The 21,185-nt window shown below is 40.4% G+C and overlaps 1 protein-coding gene across 1 annotated transcript; it reads right to left on the bottom strand.

Annotated features, from left to right (window-relative positions):
- Window positions 1-20,966, bottom strand: gpd1l (glycerol-3-phosphate dehydrogenase 1 like). Its single transcript, XM_020933640.2, has 8 exons — window positions 20,848-20,966; window positions 18,394-18,571; window positions 14,729-14,869; window positions 10,227-10,365; window positions 9,403-9,515; window positions 8,684-8,923; window positions 7,613-7,719; window positions 1-7,163 (listed from the first exon to the last, which is right to left on the bottom strand). Exons 1-8 carry the CDS (start codon window positions 20,889-20,891, stop codon window positions 7,067-7,069), a joined length of 1,059 nt encoding a protein of 352 aa, XP_020789299.1. The 5' UTR covers window positions 20,892-20,966; the 3' UTR covers window positions 1-7,066.
- Between the last annotated feature and the right edge of the window lie 219 nt (window positions 20,967-21,185).

Here is a 21,185-nt window from a genome sequence, read left to right as displayed (position 1 = left end):
ATGAGGTAACACGGCTTAAATTTAAATGAACACTATTGTCAGTACTGGGCTCTATTCACACTTAAAACCGGAAGACGTTTGGAAACATGCGGATGACGACTTCCTTCGGGCTGTCGGCGATAAAAACTCTGACAAAATCTGGGAAAACTGAGAAAATTGCCTGGTTTTCTTCATCTAAATGTCACTGTATTCTTATTATTTTCCTTTTACAACCTGCCTATTAATTTGTGTATTATAATTTGTCTAATTTAATAAAAAACAGAAATGGAAAGCTTTGGCAGGTTGTAATCCGTGTGTCATTCGTTCATAAATTTTTCAAAATAAAACCAAAAATAAGAAAACGAACAAACAACTTCTTTCTTCATCATTTGTCTCCAAAATCCAAAATGAAAAAACGGATAACGATTTGTTTTTCAGTTTCAGAGTTTGTGTTTAAATAAATAATGGGGAAAAAATGACTAAAACAGGACTAAAACAGGTCTAAACCGGACTCAGTCCCGGTCTCAGTCCCGGTCTGGTTCCGGTCGGTCTTAAACTAAGACTAAACTAGAACTGAACCAGGACTAAACCAGAAGTGAACCAGGACTGAACCAAGAGTGTCGGGAAGGGCCCGAAGGTGCGCCCACTTAAGACCATTGGCTGATTAGGAAACTGGGACCAGACTGGGATTGAGACCAGGACTGAGACCGGTTTATACCTGGTTTAGTCCTGGTTCAATTCTGGTTTAGTCCTGTTTTAATCCTGTTTTAGACCTGGTTTGGAACTGGTTTAGACCTGGTTTAGTCCTGGTTTAGTCCTGGTTTAGTCCTGGTTTAGTCCCATTTTAGTCCTGGTTTAAACCTGGTTTAGACCTGGTTTAGTCCTGGTTCAGTGCGGCATCGTTTAAGTCACGGAAATGGGAAACGGCAGTTATCTGAATCATTAACGGTTTTTTTTCCCCCATTTTGGTTTTAGACACAAATAATGAAGAAAATAATTGTTTTTTCGTTCTCTTATTTTGTATTTTATTTTGAAAAACAAAAGAACGAATGACACACTGATTCAGGAACTACACCGGAAGTCGTCACCCGCATATTTCCAAACATTTTCCAGTAAACGTGAATAGAACCTTCTGGAATACATTTGTAACTGCTCAATATATGTTAATACAGAAGAAACACTGCAAAATAAGTAACAAATCCGATTAAATTGACAGATTATTTGGATTTAAACAAGAAAAAAATGTCAAAAATATCTGATATTTACTAACAAAACTCCTCAAAACACAATTCATCTTCATAATTTAATTGTAACTTGACGCTTTAAATGTACCTAAATATTGCTTTTTGTTTATTACACACATTAAACAGGTCAAAGACAATGTAAGTTATAAGAGAAAAAAAAACACATTCCTGACATTCAAAGTTATCATCATTCACACAATGGTTAATAGTATTTATAGTCGTAAGTGGTAGGGCATCTGGCTTGATGACGACCTGAGAATGATGAGTCTACAAACAAATTCACATCACATTTAAAAGGCAAACTTTCATTTACTGCAGATCTGAAATAAAAACATTTTCAAATCTAGATCTATGATAGCACCAAAAAGTTAAAACACTACAGCGGAACACAAGTAACAGAGGCATTAAAGTTAAAGCCGCACTACGTAACTTTTCGGGTGGAGGGTCTGCGAGTCGCTTATCACCATGGATATTTAATTGTTTTGCTAGAATGTTCCAAACTATGACTATCTTGCATTTATTCGATTAGGGGTTTGTGTAAAATCCTTCAGTCGTTGAGGTGGAATCCAGGGCAAAGGAGAAATTCAGTTCTGTTAAGCCGAACGGACACTGTGGAATATTTTCGCTGGTTTCACTCAGCCCCAGCTCAAACTGTACGACCAAATCACAGGGTTTAAAAGTTCACAGCTCATGGAACTACTTCAACAGAGTGAAACCCTCATGAGATACGACTGGATTTTAAACAGGTTTGATTTTCTTGCGAGCTACGACTGCCGATCAGGAGCTGGTCGTGAGGTATTAATCGGTTCAGACGAATAAGCCGAAAGTCTGAAAAACAAGCCCCGATCCCAAAAACAGTTGCAAAAAAAAAATCGGCTCAAAAAGGGCCAAAAATCACACAGTGTATGCTTGGCTTAACTGGACAAAAGTTTTTTTTGTCATCGAATTCGTTTCTCAGCTCATCCAAGCTGCTTCTTCAGTTCTGGTCAGATGCTGGTGGACATTTCCTTATATCTGCCTGAAGAGGGAGCTAACTACACTGAAACTACTCTGAAACTAAGACACTGCAAACAAGTAGGTGTGTGTTTGTTAGTACAGTTCAACAGACCGAGCTGAGTGGGGACTGTGCCTGAGCATAGAACTATAATCAAATCTGAAGGTCAACCCAAGATGGCGCTGTATTGTTTTCAGTGGTCTGTGCTCAGCCTGATTCATCAGCCGGTTTCACTTTGTAGAATCCGTCTGAACTCGCAGCGTTCGTTCGCTCGATGGTAGGTGGGTACTTTTTTTAAATTTAACCAATTGCTGCTGTTTGGTCGTGACATATGTAATGGTCTGCTAACAGGACTAACTGGTATATTAAGTTTTTCCCAAATCCCGTAGGAAGAAGGACAGTAATGTCTTTCCCCTTTGATAAAATTCACCAAACATTTTCTTTGTTCCGGCTTTAAATCTTCGACCCTGGGAATCGTTGCCAACACAGAATGTATGGTTCTTCGCTGATTGGCTGGTGCACGGTCTACAACTTCCGGGGTTCTTGCAAAAACATCTAGTGCCTTCTGATTCCTGACCTGGTCGCTGGAGAGAAATGAAATTCCAGGTACAAGGTGGCACCAGCCTGGCTAGTGTTCATTGGCACAGGAGCCCAAAAATAATTTTCTCTTTTGCATTCACTTCCTCAATTCGGACGAGCTCCTCCCACCCGTGTGACGTCTGTAAAGTGCACGGCGTGGAGCGTTTGGACCAATCAGAGCGAGAGCTGCTAGTGTAGGCTCAGAGCGGCGAGGCTCAGTCTGACGAAAATCACTTTTAGGCACTTAGAGGATTTAAAAATTTTTAGAAAGTTTATATTGTGAACTTAGAAAGGAATCCTACAAAATCCAACCTTTGTGAAATCTGGATGCAGAACACGAGCAGTCTGAATTCCCAAAATGCATTGCACTCTGAGAGAATTCTTTCTGGGCCCAAACTCCCTGGAGCTGCAGTACCTGGAGCGGCCACTAGTTGATCTGGAGCAGGGACAGAGGGGGATGGGCTTATCCATTTTTTATTACAGATCCATGTGCCATATGAGTCATGAGTCATATTAGCAGAAGGCCCCCGATGGGAGCTTTCACACCTCTGAGCTTGAACAGACCATCCACTATTTTTTCTTTGTTTTGGTTTAGGTCTGAGGATGGAGTTGTAAAAGGAGAGAGATATTTCTGTTCAAGGATGGATTCTCTTTCCTAACAAAAAATAGCCTTTTCAACTCCCCTCTCAAACCAATTCTTTTCTCTGGTCCAGATCTGTACCTCACGGTCCTCAAAGGAGTGACCCGAGGCTTTGAGATGGAGATGTACAGAAGACTGTGGTCCTGTGTTGCTACATCCTCTTATGAAGTGGCTGTTTTGTTTCTCGTTTCTTTTCTGTCTTAAAGTGTTTGTACATTTGAAAGACTTGGATTTCATGTTGTGTAAAAATCCTCTGTAGTTTTTCCATTAAAGGTTTATCTACGGCTCATATGTACCCTGAAAAACGCGCCGCTTCTCAGATCTTAAAGCCGAAAGATGGACCATTCTAAAAGCAACAGCGCATCCACGAAGACGACCAAATAGCAGATTCTCCATCAGAAAAGTTACACAGTGCACTTTTAATTATTCAGGCTTTTTAAAACTTCTACAGTACGGCATTAAATGTACATCCACCAGGCCAACTTACAGGTCAGCTCCGTGGAGAGGCACCCCCGCTCACAATAATACTTGCTTTTTAAAGAAAATCTGACTAATATAGGCTACGTTTTTTTTTTTTTCATTTCTGGTTGGTTTGGTGGGATAGGACATGTGGTCATTATTTATCGTAGTTTTACAAGAGTTAAGAGGCAGTTTCTCGAGCTCAAAATGCTCCGTTCCCCCTTGTGATGTCACATAGTGATAGTATTCCAAGTTAGAAATTGGCAAATGATTCTAGTGAAGGTATATGGAGTTTAAAAACGCGCTCAAAACTTCCGAACAAAATCCACAAACGCTGAACCTGATCTTTTCTATCGGTCACGACATTCCATTCTCCATTTCCAACATCTGACGCACCACAACATCTGCAGATTAACTCGACACGTTTGATCCGCTCCCGTTTAAATGAACACGGCTGAGGTTTCTGACAGTTTAGAAAATGATGATTATAATTGATCTGAACGAGGCTGAACCGCGTGGAGGAAACAGCAGTGTTCTTCATCAGAGGAGCTATAGGTTCCAGTGGCCCAAATAATCAACAATAATAAGTGACGGGCTTGGTTTAGTCTTTGATTTAGTCCTGGTTTAGTTCTGGTTTGGTCCTGGTTTTCAGAGGAATGTACAGAGGTGGGTAGAGTAGCCAAACGTTGACCTAAAGTAAGAGTATGCTCAGCTGTAGGAGTCTGTAAAAAGCTCCTACACAACAATTCTAAATAAATAAACAAAAACGTGATGCAAAACTGGACACAGCAACTCCGATAGAAGCTTTGAAGGGGGAGTGACTAAGTGTGCAGAGCAAAGGGAGGGGGGCATTTTAGAAACAATAAAAACTCCGGTTTAAATAGTTTATAGAATCTGTTATTTTTAAGGGATAAACCAGAAAAGTGTCTGCAGGATTCGTTCAAATTATCTAGAATTGCTAAAATAAAGCTTAAGAGTAAGAGTACTGTTACACTGTACAATATATTACTGAAGTAGCAGTAAAAGTATGAGGTCTGAAAACTGCACAGATAAATATTGTTTTGAATACTTAAGTAAAGTAAATGTAACAGAGTACTACCCACCTCTGTAGAAAAAACAAACACTGACCTCAAATGTGCCACTATTGAGGCCGAGTACTGTAATGATGCTACAAATTTACAGTACTCAATACTGATTCTGATGCCACAATATTAAAAAAACACTTTCTTTAGACAATAGAATGTAATTTTCAACATTAAATCTTGCACTTTCTTTTCTATGTGGTCTTATATTTGTGTAATCCCTCAGTGGTCCAGGCAGGTTCCATAGTGGTCCATGGGCGTAAACTAGTCTGTGGGTGTTTCTCAATTCCCAGGATCCTTCCTCCAAAGATCACTTTATCCTCCAGAGTCGACTCCTCCGAAACAGATCCAAGTGTCCTGCTCACAAGTCCCGGAACAGGCTCTGGAGGGACTGCGCCCTGTTGCATGATCAAATCAAATGTGATAAAACCCAGAGTTTTAATAAACATAAATGCTTCTACAAATATAAAGAGTTTAGATGTGTTTTTATGTGTCACATGCATAGACTGTATATATATGAGAGGACATAGATAACGCTGTAGCCACCGTGTGCCAAATAGGAAGTTCTCCAGGAGGCTCTTCCGGCTCTTTCTGACTCTGGCTCCAATTGACTTTACATTTGGATCTTGTGGCTCCTCTCCCTGTACCTGCTGCAGTGAGCCTCGTCATTTAATTAACCTGCGACACGTGATCCTGATTTTTTTTTTTTTGCTATTTTGTCCATTAAAAATATCCTATTCATAACATAGAACCTGGCTCCAGATTCACTCCTGTAACCGTGAACATCGTGAGCCTCATTTGATCGACGCTGAACACTACGGGTGAAATCACACTCACTTAGTCCACTTCTTTTATACAGTCTGTGGTCACATGTATTAAAACATGTGAATAATAAAGGCTGAGTGAATCATCTGTTATTGAGTTGTTTAGGCTCATCATTAACCTAAATAAATAAATGCACAGGCTGAAACATTTTTGAATAATTGTATTCCCAGTGCTCTTCTTTAAGAGATTTAGCTGAATTTGCCCTGATTTGAATTCATTCGATCTGATAATTGTGTGATCTAGGGAAGGGCATTCGATGAAATTTTCTTAATCGATCGTCGGAAGAACTAACGATCGATTATCGATTAATCATTAACGTTTTTATATTAAAATTATCATCATTATTATTACTATCTGCACTACTAATCTGCATAAATAAATTCAACTTTACGACATATAAACCGTAAACACTCTAGAGCCACATCAGCACGAGATTATAATGTGTTTAATTCAGTTTTGCGCAACTTTCACAGAAACGAAACTTAAAACCGCATCGCTAATTTGCATAAACTAAGTTTCTTGTACAAGTCATCCTTAAATACGCATTTGTGCTTCGGTATGTTGCAGACTGACTGACTGTTTGTGTCTCGCTCCTTCTGATGCAGAGACACATGTACAGACCCCTGTTTGGGCACGCTACGCACAGCAACCTACACTCGGTTTGTCGATTAAAATTAACGTAATCGATGAAATTCTTAATGATCAATTATCGATTAATCAACTAATCGTGCCCATCCCTAATGTGATCTGCAGCAATGTGGCTAAAATAGTGAGATATTTACTCCTTTTTTTATTGTAGAATGAGTTGTATTTTATAAAAATGCATTTTACTGCTTAAATAAATTTAATAAAAAATGAAAGTTGTGGTGCATTCTGAGATCTGAGGCGGCCAAGGATCCACCCGTGCATGTTTGGTAAAAGAGCCAAACGGAGGAGTCGAGTGTGGAGGACGTGAGGGTTTGAAGGATTTGGAGCAGCACTTGGCGAAGCTCTGATGACGTGGATCTGTCCAAAGTGGTTCAGAAACCGAGGATCCTGGCAACTGGGAAACACCCGATGTGCTCTTATACTATTTCTGACACAGCTCAAGATTTTTCTAAAGCTAATCAGGAAAGGTTCATTTTAGTCCTGTGAATGTGACGTTTTTTAGTATTGATAGCTGCTCAAATGATCTCGTTTGGACACTGGTTTTGGTATCGATTAGTATTTGACTTTCGATACTTTTACAAACCTAATCGTAATCCACAGACTTCACATTGTCCCTTCACATGTGCTCTGGGTGGCTTTGTAAACAGGAGATCATGTCTACGACTGGCTTCCCCTCAAAGCAGATCTGGTACACGGCGGTGAACAGCGGGAACCTGCAAAGCATCATGGGAAAAGAGAAGGTAATTAGCGGCACATTTTGTAATTAAACAAATCAGGTCTGTGTGGGAGACATAATTACGTCAGATAATCACCAGAATGATGTGTGATCTTTAAACGTCTCATCAGAGAGGGAGATATGACACAGAGTCCTGATTAAAGTCTCAGATTAGTCCTATTTTAGTCCTAGGTAAGTCCTGGTTTAGACCTGCTCTAGTTCTGTTTTGATGCAGGTTTTGGTTCTTGTTTAATCTCTGGTATAGTTCTTGGTTTACTCCTCATTTAGATCTTATTTAGTCCTAGTTTAGATCTGGTTTAATCCCTGGGTTTGTCCTGGTTTAGTCCTGGTTTAGTCCTGGTTTAGTCCTGGTTTAGTCCTGGTTTAGTCCTGGTTTAGTCCTGGTTTAGTTCCAAGTGTCGTGTATTAAATGGTGCGTTCACTGACTTGTCTGTGAGGTTCTTCTGTTTGAGGATTTGATAGACCTCGGCGGAAGTGGCAGGTCCCTGCAGCTTCTGTCCATTTAACATCTCCCGCTCCAGCTCCTCTATGCTCTGCGGAAAAAAGAAACATTAGAGCAGAAAATAAATGACCACAGAAATAAAGCGAAACCAGGGACTAAATGGAGACTAAACCAGTAGGACAGGCAGTAGCAGCTGCCTGGCAAGAATAATTTCTCTCTGTATTTTGACAGGAATATCAAACAATAAGATTTGTTTTTTCAGTGATGCATCTGAAATGAAGGATACATCATTTGTAGGGCTGTGCAAAAATATTTAAATATCAATATATCATATAGTTTAATGTGATGATACAGTATTGATATCATGGGCTGCTGAATTTTTTGGTATATTTAACTAAATTATTTTGTCAGAGCTACAGATTTGTTACTTGTTTAAGTGGAAGAAAACTTGTTTCATTTTTACTGTTCTGATGATTAAACTGTGTGTTTCATGTTCACGTTGCACAAGAAGTGGTTTAACAAAGACTCGTAGCATCACAGTCATGATTTTTTTTTTATTGAACCGTAGCAAATAAATTTAAAATATATAGTATTGAATCGAAAGTGCATTGTATCGAGATGCCTATCGTATCGTGACCTATGTATTGATACCCAGCCCTAATCATGCAGAATAAAGTCAAATTTAATTAATTCTGCATATATATATATATATATAAATAAATAACATGACATGTTTTTCAGTCCATTTTTTCCCTTTCCCTACTCCTAATAAGCAGCCTCTGTCTCTGATTGGCTAATCCAATTGTCAATCACGCCCATCTGAACTCTGGGAGATTCTGTTGCTGCAGTACTACTAGTAGTAGTAATAATAGTAATAGTAGTAGTAGTAGTAGTAGTAGTAGTAGTAGTAGTAGTAGTAAAAGTAATAGTAGTAGTAGTAACAGTAGTAATAATAGTAGTAGTAGTAATAGTAGTAATAGCAGTAGCAGTAGTAGCAGCAGTAGCAGTAACAGTAGTAGTAGTAATAGTAGTAGTAACAGTAGTAGCAGTAGTACTTTTCCTGTGAGTGCGAAGGCCTCTGCCACGCGGCGGTTGCGTCCTCCGTAGCAGGTGGTGATGAGGTCGGCCACGCCGCAGCTCTCCAGAAACGTCGCCGTGGAAACCGTCTGTTCGTCTGTGGAGAAGAGTTTGGTGAAGGCGATCATCTCCATGAGGCCGAGGCGGATCACTGCGGCTTTAGTGTTGTCTCCACAGCGCAGGCCGTCACAGAAGCCCGCGCCCACCGCCACGATGTTCTGATACACAACACAACGACAACACAACGACAGCTTTATTATATCTGGGGCGTTTCCATTTCACAATTACACATTTTCATTTCATTGAGAAGTATAGCTGTTGTGTTTGTTGTGTGTTGTGTTTTTCTGTTTTTGTTCATTGCGTTTTTGTTCGTGGTTGCCTTTTTGATCACTTTTGTTCATTGTTGTGTTTTTGTTCACTTTTGTTTGTTGTGTTTTTGTTCATTGTTGTTTTTGTAGTATCTTTCTTTATTGTTGTATTTGTTGTATTTTTTATTGTTGTATTTGTTGTATTTTTGTTTGTTGTTGTGCTTGTCATATCTTTCTTTGTTGTTGGATTTTTTTTGTTCTGTTTGTTGTATTCTTCTTTGTTGTATTTTGTTTGTTGTTGTGTGTGTGTTGTATTTTTGTTTATTGTTGTGTTTTCTTTAGTTGTTGTTTGTGTTGTGTTTTTGTTGGTTGTTGTGTGTGTTGTGTACCTTGAGCGCTCCACACAGCTCCACTGTGTCTGCGTCCTCCACCACGGTGATCCGGAAGTTTGGCGTCTGCAGCAGCTCTTTGAACAGCAGCCCGTTCTCCAGGACACGACTGCCTGAAACACACACACACACATTAACAAGACACACACACACAAAGCACAATCAAGTCTATGTGTGTCAGATACGGGATTTCACGTTGTTTTTTTACCTCCTTCTGTTTAACATTGCACTGCAGCCCGGTTGAGTTTACAAAAAAAAAAAGAAATGAAATGAAGACCTTTGTGTAAAAATAAGTCTTGGACAATATAATTTAAGACTTTTTAAGGTCTTAATTTAGAAACATGAAATTTAAGACCTTTTATAAGACCTTTAAGACCCCGTGGCTGGCTCCCCTGATAAAATCTCTGATCTGACCAAGATTTTAAAACTTATATGAGGTTATTCATCCTGTTTTTAGATTTATTATCTACTTAATAGTTCTGAGATGCTTCATTCTAGTCTAGAAGACGTTTATTTGAAGAGAACTTGTCAAGTAAAGTGTTCTTGCTGCATGGACAGATAATTTCACTACTTTTAAACCATTTTCTGATAGATTCAAGTGTTTATATCGTAAATTTTGGCCAAGCTTTGTTGCAGTGTCTCCTTTCGTTTATTACTCAAAGCTCATGTGTGAATGAAACGAAAAAAACAAACAAAAACAACTCCAGGTCCGTTTGTGATAAGGAAACAACATTATAACACACAACAGAAAATAGTCTAAGATGAGCCCTTTAACTCTGATGTCCGAGTTCCCTCTGCTTTACACTCTCTGTTTTTACACTGACCGATGGTGGTTTCACAGAACTTCTCAGCTGCCACTTCATTGGCGATGTTTGCTCCCATCAGAACGCTCACGTCGATGTCCATCTTCTCCCGGATGATGTCAGAGATGAGCCTCAGTCCATTTGGTCCAACATCTATGCCCTGGACAAACAAAAGGGTTAAACTGTCTCCTCTTCTCAATAAGGAGGTTGTGGGTTAGAATCCTGATCTCAGAGTGGATTGTGCAAGTAAAGTACTCTGTATCAGAGTCCTGCACCGGGTCGGGTACCAGCGGGGTAAATAGTGCCTGAAACGGGCGGATTTTAACATTCTGGAATTTTACCGGCAGATAGAGATTACACACAGGTGGGCCAGGACTAAACCAGGTCTAAACCAGGACTAAACCAGGACTAATCTTGGACAAGAGAGAAAGAACCCCGAGCCTGTGGAGCAGGTTGTCCACAAAGCGCAATCATGCACCGGACTTTCTCCTGCAGTCACCCAACGGTCTACGCAGGAGCACTTCTGAGCCTGTCCGACAGTGAGTCCAGGTTTAGTCCAGGTTTAGTCCAGGTTTAGTCCAGGTTTAGTCCAGGTTTAGTCCAGGTTTAGTCCAGGTTTAGTCCAGGTTTAGTGCAAGTTTAGTGCAAGTTTAGTGCAAGTTTAGCGCTGGTTCAGTCCTGGTTGAGTCCTGGTTGAGTCCAGCTTGAGTCCAGCTTGAGTCCAGCTTGAGTCCAGCTTGAGTCCAGCTTCGGTCCTGGTTTAGTCCTAGTTCATTCCTGGTTCGGTCCTGCTTCAGTCCACGTTCAGTCCTGGTTCAGTCCTGGTTCAGTCCTGGTTCAGTCCTGGTTCAGTCGGTGGCGTGTGCGGCACAAAAGTCCGGCAACTCGATCGATGTTTCTTCTGCTCGACCTGTGAAGCGATGACAGTCGAGTCGCGTCTGTGAATTCGTGTTCGTACTGAAGGAAGTGAAACCGTTTAATTTAATTTCGTAATTATAATTCTAGAAGTTGTAACTTTTCAATTCGTATTCTGATGGATGCTTCAGTTAGAATGATTTTAATCTGATTTATGATGAGATTTATCGCGGCACGGGCGGGTAACGGGTGGAATGTTAACGGGTCCGGGCGGGTGCGGGTTTAACTGATATAATCACGGGTTAACGGGCAATCACAAGTACTGTTGCCCAATATCTACGAGCAAATACTTAAATCCACAGTATTGGAATTGAATGTAATCAGTAACTTATTTGATTGAAAACATGGTAGACTCAAATTACAGGTTAAAAATTATTAAAAAAAGAAAAAATTATTTCAGTATTCATAGTTCCAGCCCCGTCTATGATACTACAAAAATAAGATAAGTGGTGCAGACAAGTGCTGTTTTTTTTTCTTCTTCTTTTCTTTCACTTTTAAAAATATCCTGGGTCCTGTCTCAGCTCACAGACGCCTTCACAAACAGCTCAGAATTCTCACCTCCAGATCCCGAGGTTTGACACTCCAGTCCTCACTTCTGCTCAGAAATGTTCAGCGCTCGAGAATACAGAGCTCTACTAAAACGAATACAGGGAGGGGCACAGAGAACGGACTAGACCAGGACTAAACCAGGACTAAACCAGGGAATAAACCAGGGACTAAACCAGGGGTAAAACAGAACGAAACCAGGACTAAAAGCCGGGCTAAACCAGGACTAAACCAGGACTAAACCAGGACTAAACCCAGGACTAAACCAGGACTAAACCAAGGACTAAACCAGGACTAAACCAAGGACTAAACCAAAGACCAAACCAGGGACTAAACCAGTACTAAACTAAGGACGAAACCAAGGATTAAAACACAACTAAACCAAGGACTGAATTTGGACTAAACCAGGGACCAAACCAAGACAAAACCAAGGACTTAAACCAAGGATTAAATCAGGGCTCAACCAAAGACTAAACCAGGGACTAAACCATGACAAAACCTGGACTAAACCAGGACTAAACTAAGGACTAAACCAGAACTAAACCAAAGACTGAAGTAGGACTAAATCAGGACTACACCATGGACCAAACCAGGACAAAACCAAAGACTAAATGAAGGACTGAATCACGACTAAAGCAGGACTAAACAAATGAGTAAACCAGGGACTAAACAAGGACTAAACTAAGGACTGAATTTGGACTAAACCAGGGATCAAACCAGGACTAAACCAAGGACTGAATCGGACTAGAGTGGGACTGGACCAAGAACTAAACCAAGGATTAAACCAGGACTAACAGAGGACTAAATCAGCACTGACCTACGTACTCAAATAGGTTCAAACCAGGACTAAATCAGGACTTAAATTTGACATGTTCATAGTGAAAATATTTAAAGTGACACAGGAGCCGAGCACGAAACAGGACTTAAACCCAGACACCACACAGACCTGGTTCATGGATCCGTCTCTTTAGTCTAATGTTTGGTTGATGTGAGCACTTTTAACGAATGGGAGATCAGGGCTGGAAAAGTCGAACTCCATTGGCCTGAGTAAATATGATCCTTTTGTCGATGGTTAATCTGTTTGGGAGGCAGCAGCTGTGGCCTAAATCCTGCTGAGGAAGCCCGGAGCAGAGCCACAGAGCTGGGTTCATCTGAGAGCAGAGAGGGAGAAGGCTGCAGGAGGGCGGAGGACCAGATAACACTCACCAGTATCAACGTAACTCACACTGGGCTCTTACTTTTATTTATTTGTAATGAGTGTAACAATACTGGCGATATCACAATACTGTCATAGTAAAAATGCCACGATATCGAAGAGTTTTGGGTTTTTTGTGACACAAAGTGAGAACAGGGTATCTCCAGGTTTGACTACCCCAAATTTAGATTTTTTTTTTTTTGACAAATTTACCCCAAATAAGACTTTTTTAAAACCCTTTTAAGACCACTTAAATGAAAATTAAGACCGACATCGCTCCCATTATGCAGGCGAAAAACACCAGATCCAGTTCTAATAATAACCAACCAACTACCGGTACTATATCTAGAATCTTAGAGCCACTGTGGATTAAACCTATACTTCCCCACGATCCATCCAACGTCTTCCTCCACTCTACCGATTGTTTACTCATAGCCATCGGTGCCAGAAACCAAAGTAATGTTTGCGCATGCTCCGAATTAGACGTTCATTCACGTTAAACGATTTCACATAGTTTTTTTTCCTCCCTCCATTTAAAATCGCACTGCAGCCCGGTTGAGTAAACAAAAAAATAGGCTAATGAAATTTAAGACCTTTGTGAAAAAAATAAGACTGGGACTACATAATTTAAGATTTTTTTAAGGCCTTAATTTAGGAACATGAAATTTAAGACCTTTGTAAGACTTTTAAGACCCACGGAAAAAGGAGAAAAGGTGCGTGCAGTTTACCTTGGGAAATACTACAACATGAGAAGCCTAAAAATTTTTAAATGAAATTCCTAGAATGTGTTCAGAAAATCAAGTCTGGACAAAAAACTATAAGTGAAGCATTTACATCAGCGCTGCCTCTCAACAACACTCAAAAAATAATGAAATACATCGCAGAATATAAAGCGAGTGATTTGCATTATTTTCCACGGTGGACGGCGTCGGGTTTAAAAGGTTAGTGGCTAAACTGGAGCCGAAATATAAAATGCCATCACAAGCACATTTTAGTCACAGTGTTTCCTGCGGTCTACAGCCAAAGACTAATGTACAGAGCCTTAAGCATCAAAGAGCATCTCACTCACCACTGATGGATGGACTTCAAGTTTTATTACAATTGTTTATTTGTTACTTGAATTTTGCACTTCAAGGCTTTTCAAGCAGTTCAAAATGTCACTGATATAAATATGACAATAAATGTTGTACCATAGTGTGGTCAAAGTATTTTATAATGTCAGTCCTATTATTATGTGTAATATTGTTACATATCGTGAGCTTTCCCATACCAACTTTATTTCTAAAGCACTTTAAAAACTTCACAATTGGCCAAAGTTTTGTACACAAACACAGGACAGACAATGACAATCGCAGAAGAAGAAAATATATGGTACAAACACAATACAGCTACAAAAAAAAACTGAAAACAGTAAGATACTCAACAAGAAATATACATGTCAGTGAAAAAAGGTGCGCTTTTAGGAGTGATTTAAAAACAGGTACAGACTCGGCCTGTCTAATCTCTAATGGCGATTGGTTCCACAGCTGTGGGGCCTCAACAGAAAACGCACGGTCCCCACGAAGCTTACGTTTAGTTTTTGGGACGGTGAGCTGGAGCTGGTCTGCAGACCTGAGAGTGTGAGAGGGGCCGTAAGGGTGGATCAAGTCAGTGAGGTAGGAGGGTGCTAGGCCATGCAAACGACGCATGGCCTAGATGACATCGCAATAAATATCATGCCATGAGGTTCATACCGGGACGATATCATGTTGTGAGATTTGGTTATCGCTACACCCCTATTTATTTGCAATCTCGTGATGTAAGAGGCCTGTTCACCCATAGACTGTGTAAAGAAAATTCAACCCCAGCCCATTAGGGGAGCCGTTACCTTGATGAGTGAGATTCCTCGGGCTTTGCTGGACACGCGGCCGACCATTTCTTCACAGATTTTATGAATGAACTGATGAGGAACCACAAACACCAGCAGGTCTGCCCCCTCTGCTGCCTCACTCAGCTGAGGCACGGCGATCTGAAAAACAACTCACTTTAGACTCTTATAGTTAAACCGTTCAGATGCAACACAACACCAGAGATTTCTGCTTCAGTCGGATTCTCCTCAGTAACACAGTCTAGGGACGAGCTGATGTTTTTTGTTTTGAGCCAATAGAGATATATGAAGTTTGGCCAGCTGCTGTGGCCACCGATGAATGTTATTTGCCGGTGTAGAGGTGGTTTCATCAGTGGTCATCTGGACTCTGTTTTTGCGATCAGTATGTTCCGGCTTCATCTGAAAACCATTTTCAATTGATGGAAATGGAGTGAAGAATGGGCTTTAGTCACATTTACCCCCAATTTACACAAAAGCGTAACAGAGCGTAAACACAGCAGCACAGCACACGCGCAGCACACGCAAAGGTTTGGCTTTCCATTTTAACTGGTCATACAATTTAAACCAGCAGTGCCGAGGAGAAAATTCAGTTTGTCGACTGGACAAAAGTTAGTTTGGTTGAAGACATTTCACATCTCATCCAAGCTGCTTCTTCAGTTCTGGTCAAAATGCTGGTGGACACTTCCTTATTCTGACCTGAACTGAAGAAGCAGCTTGGATGAGCTGCGAAATGTCTTCAACCAAACTAATTTTTGTCCAGTCGACAAACTGAATATTCTCCTCACTATGGATTCTACCTGGATGACTGAGGGATTCTTCACTTACACCAGCAGTGTCATACGAGCGCCCATCGGCCGTCACGATGCTGCGTGCTGCTCAAAATAGGTCGGAGTTCTAATTTTGCAACATCAACAGAGCATCTCCAGGCTTTTTAGCAATGGAAGACAGGAAATGGGCACGCGGTGTCAAAATAAACTTCCGATGCCCTTTCAAAATACGTTCTGTAAAATCACTACAGTCGCCTAAACACCGTGCGTCGCATCAGGAGCTCGGGAAAACATCTCGTGATGGACTACAGAAAGTTTACAGCCGTGGAGGATAAATATAAACCACTTTATGAAATCAGACAACAACTTTACAAGAACAACTTCTGAAGGAAAAGGCACGTGGAGCAGGCGACCAAAGAGAAATTGTGAGTAGCTTCATTCATGTGAGCACCACGGATACAGCACATTATCGCTGCAAAACATTATCTCTCTTGTCGTCCACTTTTGTTTTGTGATTTAAAACCAAATTCATCCAATCAACAATGAAAACATAAACAATGTCAAAAGTTTAGTGTTTAAACGTGAGAATCCACAGAGGCTGGCCACCGATGAATGTTATTTGCCGGTGTAGACAAGGTTTCATCAGTGGTCATCTGGACTCTGTTTTTGAGATCAGGACATTCCGGCTTCATCTGAAAACCATTTTCAATTGAGCTCAATAACATGTACCATTCCAGGAGCTGGATCAATATTACTATGAATTCTCCTGCAAAACAAGTTATACAACCAGTGAATATTTGTCAGGTTGGTCAGTATAAAGCTGCCTACTTTGCTGCGCTTGTCAGAGACATTTTGAGATGTTTTTTTTTAATGAACTGAATCAACACCTGGACCTGCTTGAGCCAATAAAGAGGTGGACTGTACCAACTCTCCTGGACTCTTTTTTTTAGGCTGCCTCCGGAAAAGCTGACATGTTCCGTTATGTTCGGTAGATCAACAGTTCCAACCCGCTGTCTGTAAGTGACATCGAAGACACGATTAGAGTCCCGTCCCCCGTGGAAAGTTTTGGCAGGTTGTGAAGACGCTGCTGCTGAATCCACAGTTTTATCACATGCCCAGAGTTGGGAACTACACTGGAAGTCGTCATCCTTATGTTTCCAAATGTCCAAATGTCTTCTCTACTGGGAATTTATCCTACTGTACCTAAGTCCAGCCCCAAAGGGAGGAGTTTTAGAGTGAAACTGCCCTGCTCCTGTTTACAGCTGACATCATTATAGATCATTATGCCCCGTCTCATCTTCAGCGTTCATAATTAGAATTCGATTGGCTTCTTACTCGACGGCCTGAGAACACTTCTGTAAACAGCTGGTAGATTAAAACCCAAGACAAACCCATTTCTGTTCAAAGAAACTGCTCTTCACAAAAATAGCTTCCTTCACTCCTCCAGCAAATATATTTTTCTCTCTCTCTGCTTAAAATTTGGACCTCACTGGTTTCAAATTAGTCATTGAATGTGAAGGCGTTGTGTCTTCGGTACTGAGTAGGGTTTGTTTAGTTTCCCCTATGTACTGTTCCATGCAGCCTTCTTTATTTGGTTTATCTCTAGCAAGGCCCACACATTTATCTCAAGCTGAAGTAAAGATCACAAATTACCGACAAACTGTTGCAAATAACATACTGCAAATTTCTCTGATCTGGCCAAGATTTTAAAACTTAAATCAGGTTATTGATCTGGTTTTCAAATTTATTATTATCTACTTACTAATTTTGAGATGATTTAATTCTAGTCTAGAGGTAGTTTAGTTTAAGTAGTGTCATAGTTCTCGAGTCCAGTTTCGAGACCGGTTTTTACGCTCTTGTTGGACTCGAGCTCTTGTTGGACTCGAGCTCTTGTTGGACTCGAGCTCTTGTTGGACTCGAGCTCTTGTTGGACTCGAGCTCTTGTTGGACTCGCGCTCTTGTTGGACTCGCGTCTCCGGACTCACGACTCGCGGTCTCCGGACTCACGACTCGCGGTCTCCGGACTCACGACTCGCGGTCTCCGGACTCACGACTCGCGGTCTCCGGACTCACGACTCGCGGTCTCCGGACTCACGACTCGCGGTCTCCGGACTCACGACTCGCGGTCTTCGGACTTAAACTTAAACTTAAACTTGGGACAAAACTTTGGTTTTGTCGCGCTTGGACTTAGTCTTGTCTCAGACTCGAGATCTGACACTCGACACTCGAGCGTGATCATAATTACAGCCACTGCTGTTGGCAATAAACTTCTTACAGCGTCATGTGGCTGAAGTTTGTCAATAAAATTGTCACAGCGGCCATTTGGTAAATGTGCAGAAGCTGGTAAATACTATTACTGCAAAACCAGTAAGAGAATGTAACTCCAGTTAGAAACTTGAAAAACCTACCCACTTTATTCACTTTCTTCACAGCTTTGTGTAAAGTGCCAGTGGAAGTTCTCTTAAAGAAGGGGTTCTCAAACTGTGGGTGAGGGTCCAAAAAAGAGGCACTTGGCTTATTTTAGGCCTAAATGAACATTAATCAGATAAAACAGAGATAGATTTATAAAAACATTGATAAATATGTGCCAAAATATATTACAAAGATGGTCTCAATTTGGTCTCGGTCTCGGGACCCTGTGGTCTCGGACTGGTCTTGGGCTTGATTAGTGAGCTCTTGACTACACTACACTAATTTTAAGATAACTTGTCAAGTAAAACTATCTTGCTGCATGGAAAGATAATTTCACTACTTTTAAGTAATTTTCTGATAGATTTAAATGTTTATATCTTAAAATTTGGCCAAGATTTTTTTTAGTGCAGGAAGCTGAAAACCATGAATAGTCCCATGCCATTTCCATCTGAAATTATGAATGACTCATCCGACTGTAGAACTGACCACATTTTGAGGCAGCTTGTATCCGGGCAGGTACTTGACATTCTCGTGTTCTGTGTTGATGATGTCGCTGAGTTTTTTCCCGTTCACCGTTTCCTCGAAGACCCACATCTTCACCGTGGAGGCGAAACTCTGCAGCGCCCGAGCGTTGTCCCCGATGATCCTGGCGATGGCCGACCCCCTGGACACAAACCAGAGAAACGGGTTGATTTTGTTTGATGATTGAAGGTGTCCAAATAGAAAATGTAAATCAAAATAAATTCCTGGGAGTTACAATAGACTGTAAATTATCATGGAAAACCCACATCAGACATACAAAAGCTAAAATTTCCAAAAGTCTTGCTATGTGCTTGCATGTTTGATTCTTCAGAAATTCGTTTACCGATTGTAGCTTCATAAAACTGAAACGCTTGCATTGTTTTTCGTTGGGGCAGCAGTAAAGAAGCAGTGGGAACTACAGGGGTCGTGTCACTGCTTGGGTCAGCACAGTCACACACTTTGAAAGCTGTACTCGTGAGACCGCATGTTCACGCCATAACGAAGGGCTGCAACGTCTGGTAAAAACAGACCGCCATCGAAATAAATCCAGTGCACCACCTCGCCTCTAAAGAGCTCAGAAGGACTGAAAAAAGTGTTGAAAATCAGATATTAATCAACACTAAAACTAGTATCGAAACTGCTCATTTAACAAGCAACAATGCTTAACAAAATGTGTAAACATGAAAAAAATGCAAAATATCTGATCAATTTTAGGATGATCACATGATAACAAATAAAGTACTATTATTTTGTGTTGAAAATCACATTCTATAGACCTTTTTCACAACGGCCGGAAGTGTCCCGCTTTAAGTTTGTGGTACTTCCAGTTAATGGTTTTCTGTGGCAAAATGTCTGTGCAAATGTCTGTCTCAAATAAATAAATAAATAAAATAAATATTTTCCAACAGCTAAAAGTGAAAAAATGCGTAGCACACTCAGGTGGCCGTTGTCCAAAAGCTTTTTTATTTTTAAATAACGTTTCGGCAGAAAAAGCCTTCATCAGATATTTTTCTAGCTTTGGACCACTGTACACAAGAAAAATATCTGACGAAGGATTTTTTGCCAACATAAAAAGCTGCGCTAAACCTGCACACGTACGATCTTTGAAAACATCGTGACACACAGAAAAGACTCACCATCAGCATCAACATCCCTCTGTCACAGAAAGAACACTCATATTCCACTGAGTCGTGTCCTTTAGTCCGACAGAAGCTGAATCGCATCAGCGCACAAGAGCATTTTTTTTCTCGCTTAGTTTATGCAAATTAGCCATGTGGTTAATAGTAGTAGTAGTTTTGTTTCTGTAAGACTTGTGCAAAGCTGAATTAAACACATTATAATGTCAAACGGGCTGATGTGGCTCTAGAGTGGTGATGGTTTATTTGTTGTAAAGTTGAGTTTATTTATGCAGATTAGTAATAGTAATAATAATGATGATACTTACTATATAAAAACGTTAATTCTCCCGATGATCGATTAATAACAATTTCCTCGAATGCCCATCCCTAACATAGACTAGTATTCGCCCATGGACCACTATGGAACCTACCTGGACCACTGAGGGATTTATACAAGGGCACGAGGTAATTTAAAATAATGTTGAAAATGACATTCTATTGTCTAAAGAAAGATGTTTTGTAATAGTTGTTGTGCTAAGAGGATTTTCTGTATAGGGTGACCAGATTTTCAAAATAAAAAACTAGGACATCCCCGGTTTTTGGTGGTCGGTAATAATAAAATTGTGAAACGAGTGCGTAATTAAGGAAAATTGCTAATGCACTCGGAACTAATCTGAGTCAGTATAGTCACATTTTCTTCCTGTTTTGGTCATTTTTAAGCAGATTTTCCGTATTTTACCTCAACAAATGACAGTTTATGCCCCTCTTTCCTGTCGGCAGGTTTCAAATTGTTTAAAAATAGGGACACCTGGGAAATTTCTTGTATGAAACTAGGACAAATCAGTGGTTTTGGATAAATCTGCTGGAACAGGGGACACAGGGCTCAAAACTGGGACTGTCCCGGAGAAAAAGGGGGACGTCTGGTCACACTATTTCTGTAGGCTGCCTTATTTTTATTGTGCATTGATGCTTTTGAACTGAAATAACATTCTGTTCTACAATTATTTAGATTTTCTACTATTTTTCAATGACAAACCACGTGTATTTTTGTGTGCTCAATGTGTTTCTTTGTCTCTTTTTAGTTTAGGTCTCTGAAATAAGCCAACCATAAATATTGCAATGATTAAACGTGCTTAAAATATGCTGTACTATAAATGATATATTGTTGTCTAAAAGTACACATTGTCCTTGATTTCACGTGCAATTTTAATTCTCTCTTTCTTAATAAAATCGCATCTAAACCACATTCAACCCCGCGCATGTTTCCGAGCGTAATTTTAAATATTTGTAATTTTCTGACCAGTTCCCGGAGCCCACGATGCAGACTTTGAGCGGAGCGGCCATGGCTGCAGGTTGTGTCCGCCTGGTCGGTGCTGAGTCCCGGGTAAAGCCTCTGGAGACGCGCCGCTGCAGCTCCGGAGCGCACCGCACCGCAGCGCGCTCTGATGACGCAATACACCAGCGCCATCACACAGGGACGACGGGAAATGTAGTACTTATTTATTTAGCGATTAAAATAAAAAATATATATATAAAATAAAATAACATAATATAACCTAACATGAAAACATAAAATAAACAACATAAAATAACATAAAAATAAAATACAATAAAATAAAATAACAAAAATAAAATTAC

Source organism: Boleophthalmus pectinirostris, unplaced genomic scaffold (genome assembly GCF_026225935.1).
Source record: "Boleophthalmus pectinirostris isolate CB_2022bp ecotype Guang Dong unplaced genomic scaffold, ASM2622593v1 HiC_scaffold_6, whole genome shotgun sequence".
Lineage (NCBI taxonomy): Eukaryota > Metazoa > Chordata > Actinopteri > Gobiiformes > Gobiidae > Boleophthalmus > Boleophthalmus pectinirostris.
This window is presented reverse-complemented; position numbering and strand designations above follow the sequence as displayed.